Source organism: Gorilla gorilla, chromosome 7 (assembly GCF_029281585.2).
Source record: "Gorilla gorilla gorilla isolate KB3781 chromosome 7, NHGRI_mGorGor1-v2.1_pri, whole genome shotgun sequence".
NCBI classification, from domain to species: Eukaryota; Metazoa; Chordata; class Mammalia; order Primates; family Hominidae; genus Gorilla; species Gorilla gorilla.
Window position 1 is genome coordinate 83,058,296 of NC_073231.2, and position 23,490 is coordinate 83,081,785.

Sequence of the window (23,490 nt, forward strand, 5' to 3'; positions counted from 1 at the left end):
GTGGCTCACACCTGTAATCCCAGCACTTTGGGAGGCCGAGGTGGGTGGATCACTTGAGGTCAGGAGTTTGAGACCAGCCTGGTCAACATGGTGAAACCCCATCTCTACTAAAAATACAAAAATGAGCCAGCGTTGTGGCGCACGCCTTTAGTCCCAGCTACTCAGGAGGCTGAGGCAGGAGAGTCGCTTGAACCCAGAAGGCAGAGGTTGCAGTGAGCTGAGATCGTGCCACTGCACTCCAGCCTGGGCAACAGAGCGAGACTCTGTCTCAAAAACAAAAACAAAAACAAAAACAAAAACAGAAAACAAAACTGGGAGGGCAGTGAAGTATAGGGCAAGAGTCAAGGAGATCTGAGTTCCTATCCCCACTTCACTTTACCACTGAAGATCAGTGTTCTTATCTCTAAAAGTGCAAATGAAAATTATTCTTGGAGTTACAGGGATTCAAATTAGAAGTACTAGAGTGTGCGTAGAACTGTACCAGACACATAGTTGATAATGAATAACTTTTTTTAATAGAAGAAAAATAGTGTACACAAAATGAACTAGTCTTTAGTCACATGTTTAATGGAAGAAGAACTGAACTCAATTGGCTAAACTCACTTTCATAGAAGTTAAAAGTTGAACATCAACTAATACCTGAAGAGAATCTTTGCCTAGGTTATATGAGTTTTTCTTAATTGTTAAGAGAATTCATGCTGGTTCAAGTTTGAACATGAAGTTAACTTTCCAGTCCAATTTTACTTCCACTGTTTTATTACAACTCATGATGGCTAAAGCTTCACTAAAGCTTGGTGTTCTGATTAAACAAATAGGTGATGTGAAATTTGGATATATAGTATGAAATTCTGAATTTTCTAACTTTTGTTGCTTATTTTGAAAACTACATGTTGAATACTAAAATACTACATGTTGAACCTAAAATACTAAAGCGATAAACAAAAAAAACAAAACCCAAACTGGTCTTTAGAGAAAAGATAAACTTAGTAAATTATTATTTAGATATAATAAATTGCTTAGTGCCTTAAAAACTACATATCATCTTTGGCATACATTCTCTTTTGCCTTTTTTTGGGGAATGGAGGATACAAGCTAAAAGAAAGTAAGTTTGAATGCTTGCAAAATTTTAAGAACCAATCTCAAACCATTTTACCATAATTTAAAAGTTTGTCCAGGAAATAGGTAAGAAAATATGTGGATGAACTTGTTAGTTTACTAGATTTCATAGTGAATGGAACAAGATGACTGATGAAAGTTGTTTGTAGTAATTTTCATTGTGAGCAACTACCCTTGCTGTAAAGGATTGGAAAATAATGTAATTTCCTTCAAGTGGTAATACCATGTGTGTTGTTGCCGGGTGTGGTCAGCAACAAAGCGAAGACAGTTGAGGTTAAACTAGATAGATAAGGGAAACAGGGTGTTTTACTAGTAAGTTTTGTATTGGTAAAAGGCAGTTCAATAGTAATGTGGTTTAGTCAGGAAAAAAAATATGAACTACAAAGCCACCTAAAATGTTGTATAACTTAATGGAATCATAGTCAAGCGAAAACTGTATGATTGAATTTAGTGACAGGATTTATGGTTAAATGAAATACTTTTTTGTTGTTGTTGTTTTCTTTTTTGTATTTTGTTAACTAAGTTCTACTTCACGCAGGTTACTTCCTAATTCAGGATAGTTTAATGTCTTTAATCATCATCCTTCTCTAAACATCTTTCTCTAAATTTTTAGTGGAAAATTTAAAGTGAACACGTTTCAGAAAATATTTGAGGTGACAACGCTAAAGTTAAACAGATTATGGAGTAGCACAGTTATTCTTTACAGATAATTTGCTGCCTGGTGCAGTGGCTCACACCTGTAATCCCAACACTTTGGGAGGCCAAGGCGAGTGGATCACCTGAGGTCAGGAGTTCGAGACCGGCCTGACTAACATGGTGTAACCCCCTTTAGCTGGGTGTGATGGTGCATGCCTGTAATCCCAGCTACTTGGGAAGCTGAGGCAGGAGAATCACTTGAACCATGGAGGCGGAGGTTGCAGTGAGCCGAGATCGTGCCACTGCACTCCAACCTGGGCAACAAGAGCAAAACTCTGTCTCAAAAAAAAAAAAAAAAAAAGATATTTTGCTTTATTAGTAGTTTAAATTCAGAAAAGTTTAAAAAAAGTTAAGAGAAAACATAAACTTCTCTAACACACCTTGATTCCTTACTAGGATTTTGTAAAGAGAATCATGGTGGCCATGCTGATTTTACTCCCTAAAATCCTATCTATGTAGCTAAGTGTATTGGTTGTGAATTTCATATAATTGTTTGATATTACAAATAATGGTCATCTTAAATAATGTTAAGGTGATAGATAAGATTTAAAGTTAGTTTTTTATTTATTTATTTTTTTGAGACTCTGGAGTACAGTGGCACAATCTCAGCTCACCGCAACCTCTACCTCCCGGGTTCAAGTGATTCTCCTGCCTCAGCCTCCCTAGTAGCTGGGACCACAGGCATGCACCACCACACCCAACTAATTTTTGTATTTTTGGTAGAGACAAGGTTTCACCATGTTGGCCAGGCTTGTCTTGAACTCCTGACCTCAAGTGATCTGCCTGCCTCAGCCTCCCAAAGTGCTGGGATTACAGGCATGAGCCACCACACCTGGCCAAAAGTTAGTATTTTAACCACAGACACACACACACACACACACACACACACACATATATATATATATACTTTTCAGAATGAAAACTCAAGCCCTACGCTTATGTATTGATAATAGGAGGAATCACAGCTCATTTTCCCATTTTTCGTGGTCATTTTATCTATGTGGATCACCTGATCCAACCTTTCTTATGAGGTTAATTGAAAACCAAAGATACTGTCTGTCCTCGGAATTTATGCAGCTAAGTTAGGGGTAGAAGCAGAACTAAAATTCAAGTCTCATGACTCTAAGACCAATGTTAGAGTACATCCTTCTACTCTGGACATTTTGCTTGTCCCTAGGTATATGAGTTTGTCTTACTCTGGCATAGATATCTATTTGCTGAACTTCCTCTTATGTGACTTCTTTCTAGCATCACAGTAATATTAACAGATTTCTTTAAAAATTTATAATTCTTATTTAATATAAGCTTTTAAAGGATGTTTCTGTTAAGGTAAAATTTGAAAAATAATGTAGATCAGCACTGTCTAATAGAATTTTCTATGATGACAGAAATATTCTGTATCTGCACTGACCAATATGGTAACCTTAGCCACATGTTGATGTTGAATGCTTGAAATATGGCCATTGTAACTGAGGAACTAAGTTTTTAATGTAATTTAATTTTAACTTGTTTAAATTTAAATAGCTACATGTGGTTAGCCCAGAATTAGCTATTCTTAGTGAAGGGAAAGAATTAAGTAGATATAGGCTGGGCACGTTGGCTCACACCTGTAATCCCAGCACTTTGGGAGGCTGAGGTGGGCAGATCATGAGGTCAAGAGATCAAGACCATCCTGGCCAACATGGTGAAACCCCGTCTCTACTAAAAATTCAAAAATTAGCCAGGTGTGGTGGCGGGCGCCTGTAGTCCCAGCTACTCACGAGGCTGAGGCAGAGAATTGCTTGAACCCAGGAGGCAGAGGTTGCAGTGAGCTGAGATCATACCATTGCACTCCAGCCTGGCGACGAGAGAGACTCTATCTCAAAAAAAAAAAAAAAAAGGAATTAAGTAGATGTGAACATAATTGTACATTCTTTGCCTTGTGATTACTATATTTGTGTGTTTTTGTGGGCTAGATGTTTAAAATCTCATTTTTCCAGTGTGTTTGCTATGTTAGATGGTAAATAAATTCTTCATGGGAAAGAAAGATAACTATAACTTATCAGTAATAGTTGTTTGAAAGCTGGAATATTTTAAAAGTCTTTTAATCAGTGCAATTACTAGCAGACTATAGATTGCTGACCAACAAAATGATTTAAATACAGAATGCATTGCCTTCATTTCAGCTTTTTTTTTTTTTTTTTGAGACAGAGTCTCACAATATCACCCAGACTGGCGTGCAGAGGTGCGATCTTGGCCCACTGCAACCTTCACCTCCCAGGTTCAAATGATTCTCATGCCTCAGCCTCCCGAGAGTTCCATTTCAGTATATTTTGGACCAGTTATGTTTACATAACATTTAAGATTTAAACTTTATACTACATGGAATACTTGAGTAAACCGTAATTTAAATCTTTTTACTATAGCCGTAACTCAGAAGCCTCTGAAACAGAGTGAACTTCAAAGGAAATAAAAGATACTACCTGATGATCATCTTTTTCCTTGTCTTTTTCCAGCCTCTCTATATGACTGATTCCTGGTTTTGGTTTCATTAGTTTTTTTAATAAGAATCTAAGCCGGGTGCGGTGGCTCACGCCTGTAATCCCAGCACTTGAGGTCAGGAGTTCGAGACCAGCCTGGCCAACATGCGGAAACCCCATCTCTACTAAAAATACAAAAATTAGCCAGGCATGATGGCGGGCACCTGTAATTGCAGCTACTCTGGTGGCTGAGGCAGGAGAATCGCTTGAACCTGGGAGGCAGAGGTTGCAGTGAACTGAGATCGTGCTAGTGTACTCCAGCTTGGGTGACAGAGCGAGACTCCGTCTTCAAAGAAAAGAATCCAGCCCCCCATCCCTGTATTGTATTACCCTGTTTTATAGTAGCATATCACTATCTGAAATTTCCATGTTTATTTTAGCTCCATGAGACTAGAATCTTATTTCTTTGGATTTCTCAAGATCTAGAACAGGGTCTGGTACATAGTTGGTGTTCAGTAGTGAACCACATCACAGACAAAAACAAAAATAAGACTCTACAAGGAGAAAGATATATAACATGGCACTTGGAGTCTGGGAATAGGCAAGGTGAGACTCAGCTTTTGCTTATCTTGGCAGTGTTGGTGTGGGTGATTCAAGCTGGTTAGTTTAATTTTGTATAGAAATGTTTCTCTGGGAACTCAATTAAAAACAATACTTTTGTCCAGACATACGATATATACTAAATAAATTCTATCTGCCTCATGGAACTGGAAAAGGGAAACAAACATGAGAAAATATTTCCGTGGTCAGTTTTTGACTAGTCAATCTCATTTATTTGGGAAAACAGAGGTTATGGGATTTACTCAAATGCCTGTTCTTGAGTAGTGTTTTAAAATGTGAATGAAAGTCTGTTTATTTAGGAAACTTGCACATTATTTATCTTTACAAAATAAATTTCCACCTAGTGATTATTCTTTAGAAAAATTGTTGGATTAATATAATTCTTTGTGATGGCTATGAGGGGCTTTTCTTAAAACTGTGACTATTATATGTTTAAATTAACAAGACTTTAAAAAATGATTCTTACTATAGTGCTGTCTTTATTACTACAAGTTTTCTTTCTCCCTATATATTTTTATGAAAATCAGCCACAAAATTCAATGTGGCCCAGAGATTTTGGTTGTCAGAAATGGAAAATCTTAAATAGGTGTTTTAGTAGTAAAAGGACCCATAGCATTTTATTATGTCATGCATAGTAGTGGCTTGACTGCCATTTTGTTATTTGTATCAGGTCTACCCCTAGAATGAGAGTAAACTCCAGAGTATAGAAAGCTGCGGCAGCTGTGCCAATGAAATGGGAGAAATTCTTTCCATTTCTTCTGCTTATGTGAGAGATGACAGTAACACCCTACCAGCAATTAAAATCTAATGGCTTTTCCTGGTTGTCCAGGGACAAATTGTAGGTCACATCATCATGCCTGTATCTATAGATAAAACTATTTATGTTGTAATGGGGCAAGACTTCTTTTGTTGTTGTTTGAGACGGAGTCTTGCTCTGTCACCCAGGCTGGAGTGCAGTGGCACGATCTTGGCTCACTGCAACCTCCACCTCCCAGGTTCAAGCGATCGTCCCACCTCAGCCTCCTGAGTAGCTGGGACTACAGACGCGCACCACCATGCCTGGCTAATTTTTTTTTTGTATTTTTAGTAGACACGGGGTTTCACCAGGTTGGCCAGGCTGACCTCGAACTCCTGACCTCAAATGATCCGCCCACCTTGGACTCACAAAGTGCTGGGATTACAGGCACGAGCCACCGCGCCTAGCCTAAGACTTCTTTTTTAAGTGATATTTCTATTTTGGGTACCCCAGATCTTAGGTTAATGAATCTAAGGATTCCCCTCCTTGTGTTTATAGGGATGCTCCTGAAACTGAAGACAACCAAGTGAGTGGAAAGGCTTTCAGAAAAACCCTTGTTGCTGCTGTAACAAATTACAACAAACTTAATGGCTTAAAACGACACAAATTTATTCTTTTACATTTCTTGATGTCTGACATGGGACTAAAATCAAGGTGTCGGCGGCAGAGGTGTGTTCCTTCTGGAGGCTCTAGGAGAGAAACTGTTACCTTGATTTATCTAGCTGTTTCCTTCCCTTTTTTTTTTTTTTTTTTTTTTTGAGACGGAGTCTCACTCTGTTACCCAGGCTAGAGTGCAGGTGCAATCTCAGCTCATGGCAACCTCTGCCTCTCAGGTTCAAGTGATTCTCCTGCCTCAGCCTCCAGAGTAGCTGGGACTACAGGCACGCACCACCATGCCCAGCTAGTTTTTGTATTTTTAGTAGACAGAGTCTCACCATGTTGGCCAGGCTGCTCTCAAAGTCCTGACCTCAAGTGAGCCCCCGCCTCTGCCTCCCAAAGTGCTGGGATTACAGGCATAAGCCACCATGCCCGGCCCTCTTCCTCCATTTTCAAAGTCAGCAGTCTTCAAATCTCTCTCTGACTCTGATCCTTCCCACCAAAAGGATGATAAGGATCCTTGTGATTATGTTGGGTCCACCTGAATAGTATAGGATAATCTCTCCATTGCAGCATTGTGTTTGCTGCCATTCCTATGTTCATTTAGCAGCTTTCTTCCCTCACATACTAGGGGATGGGGATACAGCAGTGAGCAAGATGTAGAAGTACGCAGTACCTTCGTTAACACGGAAGTAGTTTTGTTTTGTTTTTCTTTCCGTGACTGAAGGCACTACTACACTTTACTTTGGAAACTAAAGATAAATCTGAACTTCAGTTATCAGCACACATTTGGCAATTCTCTGAGCACTGAAGTTACTCAAAGACACCTAAATATCTCGTGACATTCCAAAATAAATTGATTTTATGTTGAGCACAGGTTTTGTATTAGTCTATAAATGATACAAAAAAGGAAGTCTTTTTTTAGAGTTTCAGATTCTCATCATGTTATGTTGAGAATAACATAACATGATGTTATGTTCTACAGTGATGATGTTGTGACAGTTTCTCTTACGCTGTTCATAGTGAATGTAGGTTTTGTATACTGATACAAAAGACAGAGCTTTGTGTCATAACATCCCCACTGTTTAGGAAAATATGAATCACAATATGTTGTCAATTGTTTATATATGCTTGTACAATTATTATTAGATTCATGGTACAGCATATTTAATGTGGTTATATAAATGTTTAAAGTTTCTTGGAAAAAAATTCTAGACAAGTTGTGACTCTTTTGGATGATGTACTTACACTCGTATTTTGAGCACTTAATAAAATATCTAATTTTAATTTTCTAATGAAAAGATTACTTGCTAAAATTAAAAAATTACATACTAAACTTTTTAAAAAGTTTAAAAATAATTGGGGCAAAATTTTTTTGTGTTTTCCTCTGAGTGACGTTACATTTATGAGGTCTTTCTTAGGAAGGAAAAAGCAAATCTGTACGCTCAGTTCAAAATCCATGCCATTAAAAAACAGCCTGTGATATTTCAATAATACTGCTTAATGGTATTACCACATATTAAGCTTTTTAAATTGTTAATCTAATCTTTTGCCCCCCCCCTTACTGTAGTACTCTATTCTGTTTTGGATTGATTTGTTTATTGATAATGTGCCAGGCACTATATAGTTGGCTCTGGGAATACAAGGATGAACTAGTTGCATGTCCTGTAACTTTCAGTCTGTCCATATTCTCTGGCATCTAAGTTGTTCTTTATTTCCTGGAATTTTATAGTGTGCTTTCATTAAATACTTATAATTTGGTTTTGCAACATATGAAGAAAAGCCCTTCTAAAAATCTAGATCATTTGAAACCTGTGATATTAAGAAGCCAAGAAGGTTCTCAATGGAAGTCTTTAGGTACTGGTTTATAATAGGTCTTTGGAAAGGAGCTCCTCTCTCTTCCACTACAGGTTAGAACTTGTTTCCTAAGCCAAAAATGCCTGAGGTCCCCTGCATCCTCTCTCCCTGTCATCACACCCCCACCTTCTCAACCCTGGATATTTTCCTTTGTCATCCAGGACACTTGTCCCTTTCTGTCTTTTTTTTTTTTTTTTTTTTTGAGACGGAGTCTCGCTCTGTGGCCCAGGCTGGAGTGCAGTGGCGCAATCTTGGCTCACTGCAAGCTCCGCCTCCCAGATTCACTCCATTCTCCTGCCTCAGCCTCCTGAGTAGCTGGGACTGCAGGCGCATACCACCACGCCTGGCTAACTTTTTGTATTTTTAGTAGAGACGGGGTTTCACCGTGTTAGCCAGGATGGTCTCGATCTCCTGACCTCGTGATCCGCCCGCCTCGGCCTCCCAAAGTGCTGGGATTACAGGTGTGAGCCACCGCGCCCGGCCCCTTTCTGTCTTTTGTTTTTATTGTTCAAGTATCAAACATAATTTATTTCTGGCCGGGAGCAGTGCCTATAAGCCTAGCAGTTTGGGAGGCCAAGGCAGGCGGCTTGCTTGAGGCCAGGAGTTGGAGACCAGTCTGGCCAACACGGTGAAACCCTGTCTGTGCTAAAAATACCAAAATTAGGCTGGGCGTGGTGGCTCACAACTGTAATCCCAGCACTTTGGGAGGCCAAGGCGGGTGGATCACTTGAAGTCAGGAGTTTGAGACCAGCCTGGCCAACATGGTGAAACCCCGTCTCTACTAATAATACAAAAATTAGCTGGGCTTGGTGGCGCGTGCCTGTAATCCCAGCTACTCGGGAGGCGGAGGTTGCAGTGAGCCAAGATCGTGCCGCTGCACTGCAGCCTGGGTGACAGAGTGAGACTCTGTCTCAAAAAAAAAATTATTTCTCCTTCATTTATTGAAAAGAGTGGTCCTTCTTATGCTTTTGCTTAGTTATTTAATGACTAAATGTCATATAACAAGTCCTGTTCTGGAAGGGTAACTTCTGTTGATACATCTTGAGTTTATTATATATAGATGGAGCTAGACTACTTTGTTTTGGATGCATGTTGTTAGTAATTATACAAAAATGACATAATTTGCTTCACGTCTTGGAGGAAAGTGAGTAAAATTACATGAAAATATAAAGGGAATGTATTTTTCCCAAATTGTTTTTTTTTTTAAGCAAGCAGATTTTCCAGTTTAACCCAGAAATTAGTCAGCAGCTTAGAGTTCTTTCTAAAAGGCTACCACGGAAAGTACCTTTAAGTCAAGATATACAGATAAGGTTTACTAATATAGAACATTTGTTTTACATACTAAAATGCTGTAAGCCCTTTTTGTCATTTGGAGAATTGATGTTTTATTAGTATAACTGCTGAAAAGTAGTACAGGAAAATGTTTTCCCCTAAATCATAGCCTTAAACTTTGAAAGAGTCAGCCTCAACCAAAATGGTAGTAAACCTCTTTAAATGATTCAGAGTTTGACCAGCAGTCTTTTCAAACCTCATAATTTTGACATCCTCAAGTTTTCATTAAAAAAGCTATAGGAGAACTAAAAATGTGTTAAGTGCTTATAGAATTAATATATAATGGCCTTTGAATCTGAGAAGTCCAAGTATATGCATTACCATGGGAATTTAAGAAATTATTTGGACTGGCACAGTGGCTCATGGCTGTAATCCCAGCCAAAGTGGGAGGATTGCTTGAGTCCAGGAGTTCAAGACCAGCCTGGGCAACATGGCAAAACCCTGTCTCTACAACAAATTTTAAAAATTAGCCAGGCATGGTGGTGCACGCCCATAGTCCCAGCTACTTGGGAGGCTGAGGTGGGAGAATCACCTGAGCCCAGGAAGTTGAGGCTGCCATGAGCTGTGATTGCGCCACTGCACTCCAGCCTCAGTGACATAGTGAGACCATGTCTCAAAAAAAAAAAAAAAAAAAAAATTGTTTGAGAGGAAATGCCCACATTTTAGTGAGAAATAATTTGCATTTGTACTATCGTGGTTCAAACTTTTTGGATAACTGTAACTGCCAACTGTATAACACTTGGATGCCACTAAAAGCACTATATTTTGTTTGTGGATGAAATAGTGAGATCTATTTTATAGATGGTGTTTGTTCCCTCAAAGGATAAAATAATCTAAAGACAAATAGAACAATCACTTGCATTTGTAATTTCATTTTTATTTCCCTGACAAAACATTTTCAAGCAGGATCCGTTTTGTTTGAAAGTTAACATTGAGTTGTATAGTCACTGTACCAAATTTGGTTATTGCTTTTGTCTGTAGTGAGGGCTAGATTAGATCCTATCGATTCTAGCTGCCTTCAGTGAATAAAAGACAAACATTTTTGTTCATTTCCTTTTTGGTACCATAGGGGCGTGGTCAAGTTCTTAGAACCAGGTGGTTGGTTTTTACTTTTTGTTTCCTCCAGAAGTCCACACCCACATCTCTGCTTTTTCTTGTGTATGTGTGGGGTGAGGGTGAAGTTAAAATGTGATTAGAAAGGACTCATGGTTTGCAAAGGAAGAATATTGATTTTTAGTGTAATTTGTGCCCTGTCCTTAGGGTAGAAATTGACTTTTGCTTCTGTTCATACTTCATAGCGGTTTGGTTTTGCTGATTTCTAAAGGTATGTGTTTGGGTCCTTTAAAAATATGTATGTACTACTTCAAAAAGGGATGAGGGGCTTGCAGTTTCACGATAAATAGCATTAAAAACATACCTCCATTATTTTTAAACAATACACATTTGTTACTGTATTACTAAAAATTTTTAAATTATGAAAACCTAAATGGGCAATACCAGAATTTATAACTTATAGTCAAAGGGTTACTCTGATCATATACTTAGATTAAAATATTAGTAGAACACAGAACCAGAAAGAATGGAGTCTTTTTTAAAAACTGACATTAGAGGATTTTAGCATCTTCTATAGTTATGCATTTTTTCTTTATAGAGTTTCTGGTTTCACCCTACCAAACCCATATACTGAAAATAATGGAGCATATTAAAAAAAAATTAACTGTTCCTTTCCCCCCATTTACTTCTTGGTGTCAATTTGGGGAAAAAATTGTGAAACGAGAATCTCCCTTGATGCTGTCACCCGGAGATCTTTATATTCTGTGATCAAATGTGAGTCACATTCAGAAGATGTTTTTAGGGGGGCTTTGCATGTATGTACATATTAAATTGATTTCAAAGACAGGATCCAAATACAGGATCACTGAAACATTAAGTGATCATTCAGTTAGAAATTAGTATATGAATATATTTGATAGCTTTCTCTTTATACTTCACAGAATCTATGCTTAAGCTTGTCTTTATGTACTGCATTTAAAACAAAATGACCCTCTAGTTTTTTAACATTATGTATCTTAAAAAAATTTTTTTTAAATAATGTTTTTGCTGCATAAATTGCCAAACATGCCAGGTTTTCAAGAACCAGCATAGCTGGTTCATTACTGTAGACTGTCTGCATGTACTCCATTCCTGTTACTATGGAAACACATTGAGTGTGGATTTATCATAAACCTTGAGAAATATTCCTTGCAACAGTTCATATAAAGAAACATCTGGATCCCTTGTTTATCCTGGGGTGAAGGAAGACCACCGTCTTCCTCTGTGTTGCGAAACTCATATTATATTCCACCATTTTTTTCTAGCTGTAAAAATTCTAATGTACATCTATCAAGTATACTTTGTTTTATAGTATGATTGATTATGTTTACTAGAACAGCTTTGGAAAATAGATTGATTTTCATGCTGATTCAGTTAACTACAACTATGACGATTGTATTTTGAGAGCTTCTACATTCTGAATTTCAGATCTACATTAATAAGGTTTTAAATATATATATACATATGAGTTTCTTTTTTTAATATATTTTGGTCTTTGATTGGGCTAACACTCCCTCTGGAAGTTTATTTGACTTCATTCCAGTCTCTTGGAACTTTAAACCTTCATGAAAGTTAAGTCTAGAACTAAAGAGAATCTCAGTGACATCTAAGTGAGCTAAGTTGTTAGTCTCATTTTACCAAGGATATTACCTGAGGAGACTGTAACTGCTTTTATATTCTGTTACTGCCTCCATGCAAAGACCCACAGCAGCTCTGTGAAGCATTTCATTTATATAAAATAACTTCTTTAAGTTTATGTAGTTTAGTTTAAAAGATTCATTGAAGCCCCTCCTCTGAGCCTTTGAGTTAGGTTACAAGAGCATATATGGGAATAACATTACTTCCTGCTCTTAAGAAAACTCACATAAACAGATCATTTTATGGTTAATTCTGAGAGGCACGCATAGAATATCTTAGAACACAGAGGAAAGTTACTCAGACTAACTCAGAGCTTAAGTGACTACTTCTTGGAAATGACATTCTGAGCTCAAAAGATGGCTAAGAGTCAAGCAAAAAAAATAAAAAAGGAAAAGGGTATATTATGGATAGGATATAACATTAGTAAAGGCACAGAGGAGTGAAATCATGGTGTGCAGAGAAATTTCCAGTGATTTTATATTACTAGAGTACAAAAATGACTTGAGGTTGAAGAGGTAGGTTAGCGACCTTGCTTGGAGGGCCTTATATGATCTGTCAGTCTAAGTGCTTGGCCTTTTTCTGGGCAATGGGAAACCATTGAAGGATTTTAGTCAATAGAATGTTGTGGTTTGATTTACAGATTAACCTAGGAATGTATTTGTAGAGTAGCTGTGTCTGAAAACAGAAATAGACAATTTATATGACATCTTAAAACCACTTCTAATTCCAAAATGCTTAAATAATGATATCAATGTAAGGATTTTTTTTTTTTTTTTTTTTTTTTGAGATGATGTCTTGCTTTGTCACCCAGGCTGGAGTGCAGTGGTGTGATCTTGGCTCACTGCAACCTCCGCCTTCCAGATTCAAGCAATTCTCCTGCCTCAGCTTCCCAAGTAGCTGGGATTACCGGCGTGCACCACCATGCCTGGCTAATTTTTGTATTTTTAGTAGAGACGGGGTTTCGCCGTATTAGCCAGGCTGGTCTCAAACTCCTGATCTCAGGTGATCTACCCACCTCACCCTCCCAAAGTGCTGGGATTACAAGCATAAGCCACTGCTCTCAGCCTAAGGAATTTTTAAGTATAATTAAATATAAAGTTTCTATTATTGAGAAGAGACTGGCATTTTAAACATAGAAAAAAATGAATATATACAGCACAACATGTAATTCTATAAAGTAGAATCTAGCAATACATTCCACAGAAATAATTGTTTATGAATTTGTTATAGTGACTTAAACTATAAATTTAGCACATTATGAATACTTAATTGATATTTATAGGCTCAAGTTGTTCATCTGAAACACGTAACATGACTTCTTTCTTTCTCCCTCTTGCTTTTTTTTTTTATTTTAGAGAAAGAGTTTTACTGTGTCACCCAGGCTGGTCTTGAATGCCTGGCCTCAAACAGGCCCTCTACTTCAGCCTCCTAAGGAGCTGGGATTGCAGGCGTGAGCCACCATGCCTGGCTTGATTTCTTTTCCTGTTTTTGTTTTTTTCAACTCTGTATCTGTGATTTGGCTTAAGGATTCTATAAACTTTTCTATTATCAGCCCACCACCCCCCACCACCATGAATAAGTTGGTAAATAATAAGAGCACTAAAGCTTTGATTGATAATTTTCAACTTTTTTTGCTTATTTAAAACTGTATAGTTTCAGCAAAATTAGAAGTATTCATTGATTGATTTATCTTTTTAAAAAAATTAGCCTAGAAACATTGTTCAGAGGATGAATTTATCAGAAATGGTTTTGTGTGGTGATTTCATTTACTTGAAAGTACATATTAGAATGGATAGATTAGTACAATTATTTAGTCTCCCACCAAATTGTTAGTTAACTCTGGGGAGTGGGAGTGGAGAAGTGTGAAGTGAGGTTCTGTTGTTGTTTACTTTACTTATTTAGGGATTGTGGGAAGTAAGCTTACTTGTTAAGAGCCAATGCTGTGGAACAGAGTGTGTGTTTGAACCCTCCATTTACGTGATCTCAGACTATGGCAAGTTATTTGATCATACTGGCCTTGATTTTTCATTTGTAAAACGGGATAGTAATAGTATTTCCTCAAAGGGGTGTTCTGTGAAGTAAAATAATATAACAAATGTAAAACGTTTAGAATAGTATTGACACTAAGCTCTCAAATGTTAGCCATTAATATTATTGCTTTAAAAGTAAATTGAACACACTATCTTTATCAGGGATTTATTAAGGACAAAGGTTTAAGAATTTCTGATGGCCTGTACCAAGTAATTTGAAAAGCAATGTGTGAAGAACACCTTACTTCCACATCCTACTTGTTTCTCATGGCCTAAATGCCTCCTTCCCCAGCATTTTTCTTCTCCTTAGATGTCTGTTATAATTGTAGTAGTAACACAATTCAATTCTTAGTCATCTTCTGTTTCACATTGTTTGCTACTATTTTATGTGTCTTACTCACAAAATCTTACATTATCTTGCTAAAGAGATTGAAAGTACCTTTAGGTCAGTGATTTTTTTTTTTTTTTTTTTAACTTTTTAGCAGTTCTGTGTGCCCAGCATTGCAATGAATGATAGTAATAGCCAACAAGTCGCCAGGCTCTAACTGTATGCCAGGCACTGTCTTAAGTGCTGTTCATGGATTAACTCTTAATTCTTACAGCAGCCCTGTACAAGGTACACAATTACAGGTATCCACAATTTCTGGCTAAGGAAACTGAGGATTAGAGATGCTGAATAAGTTGCCTGAAGTCACACAGCCAGCAGGACTTGAAGTATGCTTTTGAACTTAGTTTGATTCTGAACCTGCACTCTCAAGCACAGTGCTCAGTAGAGTCCCCTAATCTAGTAAGGTCTTAACCATTTTATCAGTTGGTGTGTCTGCTGTGTGAAGGCTGGCCGCCAGACTCCACTGCCCATAAAAATCACTATGTAAAGAAATTTACATGTAGTCCCAAAATATCTGTTTTTATGAACTACCAAAACTGCTTTCTTGATTGCATTGTTGTATTATTTGGAGGCATAATATGAAGAAGAATGGCCCTTTTCATGCTTACGGTTTCTAGAAAATATAACAATGTGGCCCCTTTAGCTTGTTTGCTTAGAACATGGCACCAGAATTTAATGGAGGCTTATACCACTTTAGGTACCTGTAGCTTTTTATTTTTAGTACTTCTTCCAAACACTAGCCAAATCATTTGTTTTTTTTTCCCCCGAACTTTTCAGTTTAAAAATTTTCAAACCTTTAGAAAAGTTAAAAGAATATTACATTCAACACCTAGATTCGCCAGTTGTTAAAATTTTATCTCATTTGCTTTACTCTAGGTATATGTACCTTTTTTAAAATCCTCAACCATTTGAAAGTTGTAGATACCATGACACTTTATCTCTTTATCACGTATTTCAGCATAGCTCTCCTAAGAATGAGAACATTCTCGTATATAAACAGAATAGCATTATCAGAACCTTGAAATTAATAGCTCCATTGTTTAAAGCCAGTTCATATTTTAAAATTCTTTAGTTGTCTCCACAATATCTGTTTAATCTCTGTGTTTGTGTGTATTTAAATCCAGGATTTAATCAAAGTTCATGCATTGTATTAGGTTGATAACTCTTGTCTCTTTTAATCTAGAATAGTCTTTCCACCTTTCATTTGTTTTAGACATTAGCCTCTTTGAAGAGCCTAGGCCAGTTGTCTGGGAGAATATCCCCCATTTTGGATTTGTCTGATTATTTCCTCACTTTAGATTCGGTCTAAGCACTGGGAAGAATACTTCAAAGGAAGAAAATGCGAGATTTGCTAAATGACTGGTTTTATGGCTTAACAAAGAGGGAAGAATCAATCACCTGTGAGCCTGAGATTTCTAGTCTGGGAAGCTAGAAAAGTGGTGGAAGCAATGACAGACTGGGGTAGTCTGAAAGGGACATTGCACTAGGAAAAGGACAGTGCATTCAGTTTTGGACTAATGACCTTTAGCGTTTAGTGTAGTTGTCCTTAAGTAGTTGGTTATTCTCTGGAGGTAGGATGTTGTGAAAAAGAGCACAGGATTAGAAATCAGGAGACTGATTATTTTTCAAGCTTTATCACTAATTAGCTTTGTGGTCTTGGAAAGTCAGTATTTGAAGTGTTCTATGTAGTTACCTAAAAAATGAAGTTAATGCACACCTTGCCCTGTCAGTCTGACAGAGTTGTTTTGAGGATCAAATAGAAATGTATATGAAAACACTCTGTGATACAAATGTATATGTGTTCACTCCGTGGACTCCTGTGTAATTATAAGAAGGTAATGTTATTTTCTTAGTTCAGACTAAAATGAAATATTTGGAGTTAGGGCTAGAGAAGACAGGAAAAGGGGAAAATATAAAACTTTTTGTGTTTGAAACTCAATCAAAAGCATCAGAAATCTCAGTCTCTGAATACATATGCCTGAAAAACCCTGAAGACTGTAATTTGGGAGGCGAATCTGGAAGCTGATCTTGTATACAACAGTTACAAGAACCAAAAACACAGGTTGCATCTTGTTAGATGTCATTATTTGACTTGCCTTCAAGTTGGAAGTATAAATGAGAACTTTTGAATTCTGCCTGTGTAGTTGGTCCATGCTTGTTAACAGAATTTTTAAACATTTCCTTCTTATGTCTGTTGCTGTGAGCTATACATTTTTGCCAAAAGTTAAATTAAGGTAATGTTTCAGTTGTTAAACATTGTCAGTAAATACGGTATGCTAATCAAGAGCACAGACCCTGGAACTGCGGTTTTTTTGCAATGAGCCAAGATCGTGCCACTGCACTCCAGCCTGGGTGAATCTTGGGTTGAATCTTAGCCATGTGTACTTGAGCAAGTCATTTAACTTCTCTGTGCCTCTATTTCCCTATGTATAATAGGAGATAATAGCTACATGAATGTTATTGGGAGGATTAAACGTAGTACTTATGTCAAGCACTTAGAATGGTGCCTGGCATATGCAAAGTGCTATGTAAGTGTTAATGGTGGTTATTAGAATATTTGTGATTTCGGTAGTGACGAAGGAATAAAGTACCTGAACAAAAGAATTCTTTTCCCAGAACTGATAGCTGAGGGAAACAGAAGTGATAAAGTAGTAAAAATCATGGACATCAGGAGCTCGAGATCAGCCTGGGCAACATAGTGAAACTCCATCTCTACAAAAAATTAGCCAGGTGTGGTGCATGCCTGTAGTCCCAGCTACTTGGGAGCCTGAGGTGAGAGAATCATCTGAACCCAGGAAGTCAAGGCTGCAGTGAGCTGTGATTGTGTGTTTCTGCACTCCAGCCTGGGCAACAGAGTGAGACCCTATCTCAAAACAAACAAACAAACAAACAAAAACAACATGGACTTCAGAGTCAGACATGCCTAGATCCAAATTCAAGTTCTCCCACTTTGTGGTTTAAGCAGGCCACCTAACCCCTCTGAAGCTCACTTTCTTTTACCTATGAACCAGAAATCACAATCCCTATCTTGCAGAGTTGTGATTATTAAATGAGCTGATGTGTAAAGTGCCTGACACTGAGGTGACACTAAGAAAATGAGAGCACTCTGGATCCCTCCCACCCCCCACCAATGTAAAGCAATACATACAGTTCAATTTCTTGTGTGCAGTCTTATTCATTTGTTTGTAATTTTAGGACTTCCAAAATCATTTCCATTTGCTAACAGCAGAACAAACAGTGGCTATATAATTGGATACACCTTGAAAAGTGTATTGTCAGCTTTGTTTCCCTCTTCCATTTGCTGTTTGGGGTTATTTGTTTTATTATTACAGCAGATCCTACTGGAACCAAGATGGTAGACACTGTTAATCAGTCTATTATTAATCTATTAATAATAGGCATTGTTAATGATTCTGTTATTAACAGAGTCGAACTGGAATGTAGCCTCAGGATCCTTTTTTTTTTTTTAATTATACTTTAAGTTTTAGGGTACATGTGCACAATGTGCAGGTTTGTTACGTATGTATACATGTGCCATGTTGGTGTGCTGCACCTATTAACTCTTCATTTAACGTTAGGTATATCTCCTAATGCTATCCCTCCCCCCTCTCCCCACCCCACAACAGGCCCTGGTGTGTGATGTTCCCCTTCCTGTGTCCATGTGTTCTCATTGTTCAATTCCCACCTATGAGTGAGAACCTGCGGTGTTTGGTTTTTTGTCCTTGCGATAGTTTGCTGAGAATGATGGTTTCCAGCTTCGTCCATGTCCCTACAAAGGACATGAACTCATCATTTTTTATGGCTGCATAGTATTTTTTTGTTTGTTTTTGAGACGGAGTCTCACTCTGTTGCCCAGGCTGGAATGCAATGGTGCGATCTCTGCTCACTGCAACCTCTGCCTCCTGGGTTCAAACGGTTCTCCTGCCTCAGCCTCCCGAGTAGCTGGGATTACAGGCACCTGCCAGCATGCCCAGCTAATTTTTGTATTTTTAGTAGAGACGGGGTTTCACCGTATTGGCCAGGCTGGTCTCAAACTCCTGACCTCGTGATCCACCCACCTCGGCCTCCCAAAGTGCTGGGATTACAGATGTGAGCCACGGCGCCCGGCCTCAGGATCCTTCTTCACAGTATTCCAGGAAGCTACAATCAGTTCATCAGAGTTGATATAGCTGTGAAAACTGGTTTGTCCTTCCTGCTTTAGAACTTTCTAGAAGAGGCCAGGCATGGTGGCTGACACCTGTAATCCCAGCACTTTGGCAGGCTGAGGCAGGCGGATCACGAGGTCAGGAGATCGAGACCATCCTGGCTAACACGGTGAAACCCCGTCTCTACTAAAAAAAAAATACAAAAAAAATAGCTGGGCATGGTGGCAGGTGCCTGTAGTCCCAGCTATTTGGGAGGCTGAGGCAGGAGAATGGCATGAACCTGGGAGGCGGCGCTTGCAGTGGGCTAAGATTGCACCACTGTACTCCAACCTGGGTGACAGAGCAAGACTCCATCTCAAAAAAAAAAAAAAAACTTTCTAGAAGAAATGTTTATGGGATTATCAAAATATTATATGGATTGTCCATTAATCTTCTATTCTGTGATGTGCACGTGTCAAACCTTATGACAAGGCAGGGTGGTCTTGTAGCATTTTCTAACAGATGCTTATCTATATTGTAACGTTATTACATAATGTAGGCATCTTCGGACACCTACTGGAGGAGGTGCAATAATTGAAAGATTATAATGCAATGATCTAACCAAGAATATGCATCAAAATTACCGGGGATATAGTCTTAAAAAACTTATGCCCAGGACCCCACCCCAGATTTATTCAATTAGAATCTTCAGGAGACAGACCCTGACACGTACATTTTGTAAAAGTACTCCAGATGCTTCTGCTATATATACCACTTGTTAAAACTAAGTAGATACTGGCAAAAAACTCAAACATATTTACAAGAAAAAAACAACCCCATCAAAAAGTGGGCGAAGGATATGAACAGATACTTCTCAAAAGAAGACATTCATGCAGCCAACAGACACATGAAAAAATGCTCATCGTCACTGGCCATCAGACAAATGCAAATCAAAACTACAATGAGATATCATCTCACACCAGTTAGAATGACAATCATTAAAAAGTCAGGAAACAATAGGTGCTGGAGAGGGTGTGGAGAAATAGGAACACTTTTACACTGTTGGTGGGACTGCAAACTAGTTCAACCATTGTGGAAGACAGTGTGGCGATTCCTCAGGGATCTAGAACTAGAAATACCATTTGACCCAGGCATCCCATTACTGGGTGTATACCCAAAGGAATATAAATGTTGCTGCTGTAAAGACACATGCACACATATGTTTATTGCGGCACTACTCACAATAGCAAAGACTTGGAACCAACCCGAATGTCCAACAATGATAGACTGGATTAAGAAAATGTGGCACATATACACCATGGAATACTATGCAGCCATAAAAAATGATAAGTTCATGTCCTTTGTAGGGACATGGATGAAGCTGGAAACCATCATTCTCAGCAAACTATTGCAAGGACAAAAAACCAAACACCGTATGTTCTCACTCATAGGTGGGAATTGAACAGTGAGAACACTTGGACACAGGAAGGGGAATGTCACACACTGGGGCCTGTTGTGCGGTGGGGAAAGCGGGGAGGGATAGCATTAGGAGATATACCTAATGTAAATGACAAGTTAATAGGTGCAGCACACCAACATGGCACATGTATGCATATGTAACAAACCTGCACATTGTGCACATGTACCCTAGAACTTAAAGTGTAACAAAAATATATATATATAAAGAAAGAAATTACAATAAAAAAATAAGTAGATACTGGCAACTATAGAGAAGCACACACTATTGGTATGAGAGTTCATTGACATAGTATAACCTATAGAACAATTTTACAGTATCTCAAAATTTCAAATCTGTCCTATAGAAATATATATGTGCACAAAAACAGAGTTTAGAGAATGTTTCAGGCCAGGCGTGGTGACTCATGCCTATAATCTCAGCACTTTGGGAGGCTGAAGCAGGAGGATTACTTGAGTCCAGGAGTTTGAGACCTACCTGGGCAACATAGCAAGACCCTGTCTGTATTTGAAAAAAAGAGTAAAGAAAAGGAAAGAAAAATAAGTAAAAAATAAACGAGGTTTTCTGCAGACGTATTTATTATATCAAACAATTGTGAGAAACTGATGATCAGTACATAAATGGTTAAATACAAATACCACGTTTGTTTACTATGCAACCATTTAAAGAATGAATATGTATGAAAATTGTCTATACATGCTGATGTAGAAGTATATCTAGGATATATTGTTAAGTTAAATAAGCAAGTCACAGAATAAGCCCTATTTTAAAAATTTATATGTAAAAATGTAGAGAAAGATGTGAAAATATACCCATCAAAGTGTTTATAGTGGTTGTCTTGGCATAGAAGAGTGGGAATAATGAAATGGGGACAGGAACAGGCCTTTTCACTTTGGTGTTTAAAATATTTGCAGGCCAGGCATGGTGGCTGACGCCTATAATCCTAGCACTGTGGGAGGCTGAGGCAGGTGGATTGCTTGAGCCCAAGAGTTCAAGACCAGCTTGGGCAACATAGTGAAACCCTGTCTACAAAAAATACAAAAATTAGCTGGGCATGGTGGTGCATGCCTGAGTCCCAGCTACTGGGGAGGCTGAGATGGGAGGATCACCTGAGCCTGGGAGGTTGAGGCTGTAGTGAGCCATGATTGTACCACTACATTCAAGCCTGGGTGACAGAGTGAGATTCTGTCTCAAAAAAAAAAGAAAAAATGCAATAACGTTTTATTATTTTTGTAATAAAAACAACCACTGGACAAAATATGAATGATTTTAAAGGAAGCTCTTATGGAAGCAGATTGATATGTGTCAGGACACTGCTTATTTTTGCAAACACCAGTTTTAACCTGAGACTTACGATCTCTAACTTGGGAAATAAAAAGGAATGTCAAAACTATTTCGTGTGTTGGCAGTGATGATAAAATCTTGTTGCCACAGTTGTTGTGAAAGTAATCAGGAGTTTCAAACAGATAAGCATTGAAGATAAAAGGTATTTGCCCTGTGTCAGAATTATATCAGTTATCTGTTTTAGAAATATTTAATGTCTATGCATATCTGGATATGAAAATTGAGTTCAAAACATTTTAGTTTAATCCTTTTTCAGTTGATTAGCCTCTAGCCTATGAGAATATTAACACCTTCTAATCCCCTCTTTTATAATTTTAGGCCCGATGAGAGAAAGGGAAAGTTAAGGATGCTGGAGCAGAACAATGGATTTCTCTTTCTCTTTCATGCAAGGGATCATGGGAAACACAATTCAGCAACCACCTCAACTCATTGACTCCGCCAACATCCGTCAGGAGGATGCCTTTGATAACAACAGTGACATTGCTGAAGATGGTGGCCAGACACCATATGAAGCTACTTTGCAGCAAGGCTTTCAGTACCCAGCTACAACAGAAGATCTTCCTCCACTCACAAATGGGTATCCATCATCAATCAGTGTGTATGAAACTCAAACCAAATACCAGTCATATAATCAGTATCCTAATGGGTCAGCCAATGGCTTTGGTGCAGTTAGAAACTTTAGCCCCACTGACTATTATCATTCAGAAATTCCAAACACAAGACCACATGAAATTCTGGAAAAACCTTCCCCTCCACAGCCACCACCTCCTCCTTCGGTACCACAAACTGTGATTCCAAAGAAGACTGGCTCACCTGAAATTAAACTAAAAATAACCAAAACTATCCAGAATGGCAGGGAATTGTTTGAGTCTTCCCTTTGTGGAGACCTTTTAAATGAAGTACAGGCAAGTGAGCACATGAAATCAAAGCATGAAAGCAGAAAAGAAAAGAGGAAAAAAAGCAACAAGCATGACTCATCAAGATCTGAAGAGCGCAAGTCACACAAAATCCCCAAATTAGAACCAGAGGAACAAAATGTGAGTTGAAAAGTCGTTTTGAAAAATTTTGTTATATTTCACATTTACTGGAAGTTCAAGAGATCTTTTTGGTTTTTATCTCTCTAAATATGAATCTTTCTGATAACTTCTTTAATCACTAGCAACGTGCTTGGAATATTATAATAGGTGCTGAGTATTTGTTGAATATATGAATGGACATGATTAGTTAAGAAATATTTTTAAAACATGTAAAACGAATCTTTCTGCTTATGTTTCTTTGTCCTGATGACCTTGGTTATTTTTATTTGCTTACAATAGACTGTTGGTTTTTGAAAATCAAGAGGAAAGGCAAAGAGAAGATAGCTAATTATATTGGGTTTTCATTATTTTAGACCAACTTTTTCTAGTAGAGCTTAGATTTAACACTCATTGCTAATGTTTGCTACAAAATAACCTGAAATAATAGAAATCTTTTTATTAAAATCAGAGTTAGTATTAATAAATATTGATTAAAACTTCAGGTGAGTTTTTATAAAAGTCATCCTTTATAGGTAACTTAAGATATATGCTGCTGAATTTTTTAATATCTGAGATTTCAGCGTGAATTTGCTTAGCAATAATATAATAAGTATGTAACAATTCTAGCTTAAATGAAGAGTTCATAATATAAATTGCAAATGTTTTCTGAACTTTGACTTGGGAAAACTATATTTATTTTTATGACAGCTATCTGCTTTTATATGTGTTATGCCTGAATAAGTTAATTTATTTTCTGTTCAAAGAAATGTTTACTTCTTACCTATTCATCTTTTCCTTGGTCGCTGGCTTCTATTACTTCATACAACTCACATGTGATGTTTTTCTGGAGTAAAGGTCACAATGCTTCTAGACTCTCACAAGTCCCAGTGTGACATTTCAACATGTT

At 37.8% G+C, this 23,490-nt stretch overlaps 1 protein-coding gene across 8 annotated transcripts in view; it reads left to right on the top strand.

Moving 5' to 3' along the window:
- NSD3 (nuclear receptor binding SET domain protein 3) overlaps window positions 1–23,490 on the top strand; it is a 112,688-nt gene that overhangs the window by 12,257 nt on the left and 76,941 nt on the right. For all 8 annotated transcript variants that reach the window (XM_019032155.4, XM_019032151.4, XM_019032148.4 and 5 more), the window contains exon 2: window positions 21,886–22,604. In XM_019032155.4, coding sequence (XP_018887700.1) covers window positions 21,930–22,604 — 675 coding nt within the window. In that variant the 5' untranslated portion in view covers window positions 21,886–21,929. The remainder of the gene's footprint in view (window positions 1–21,885; window positions 22,605–23,490) is intronic.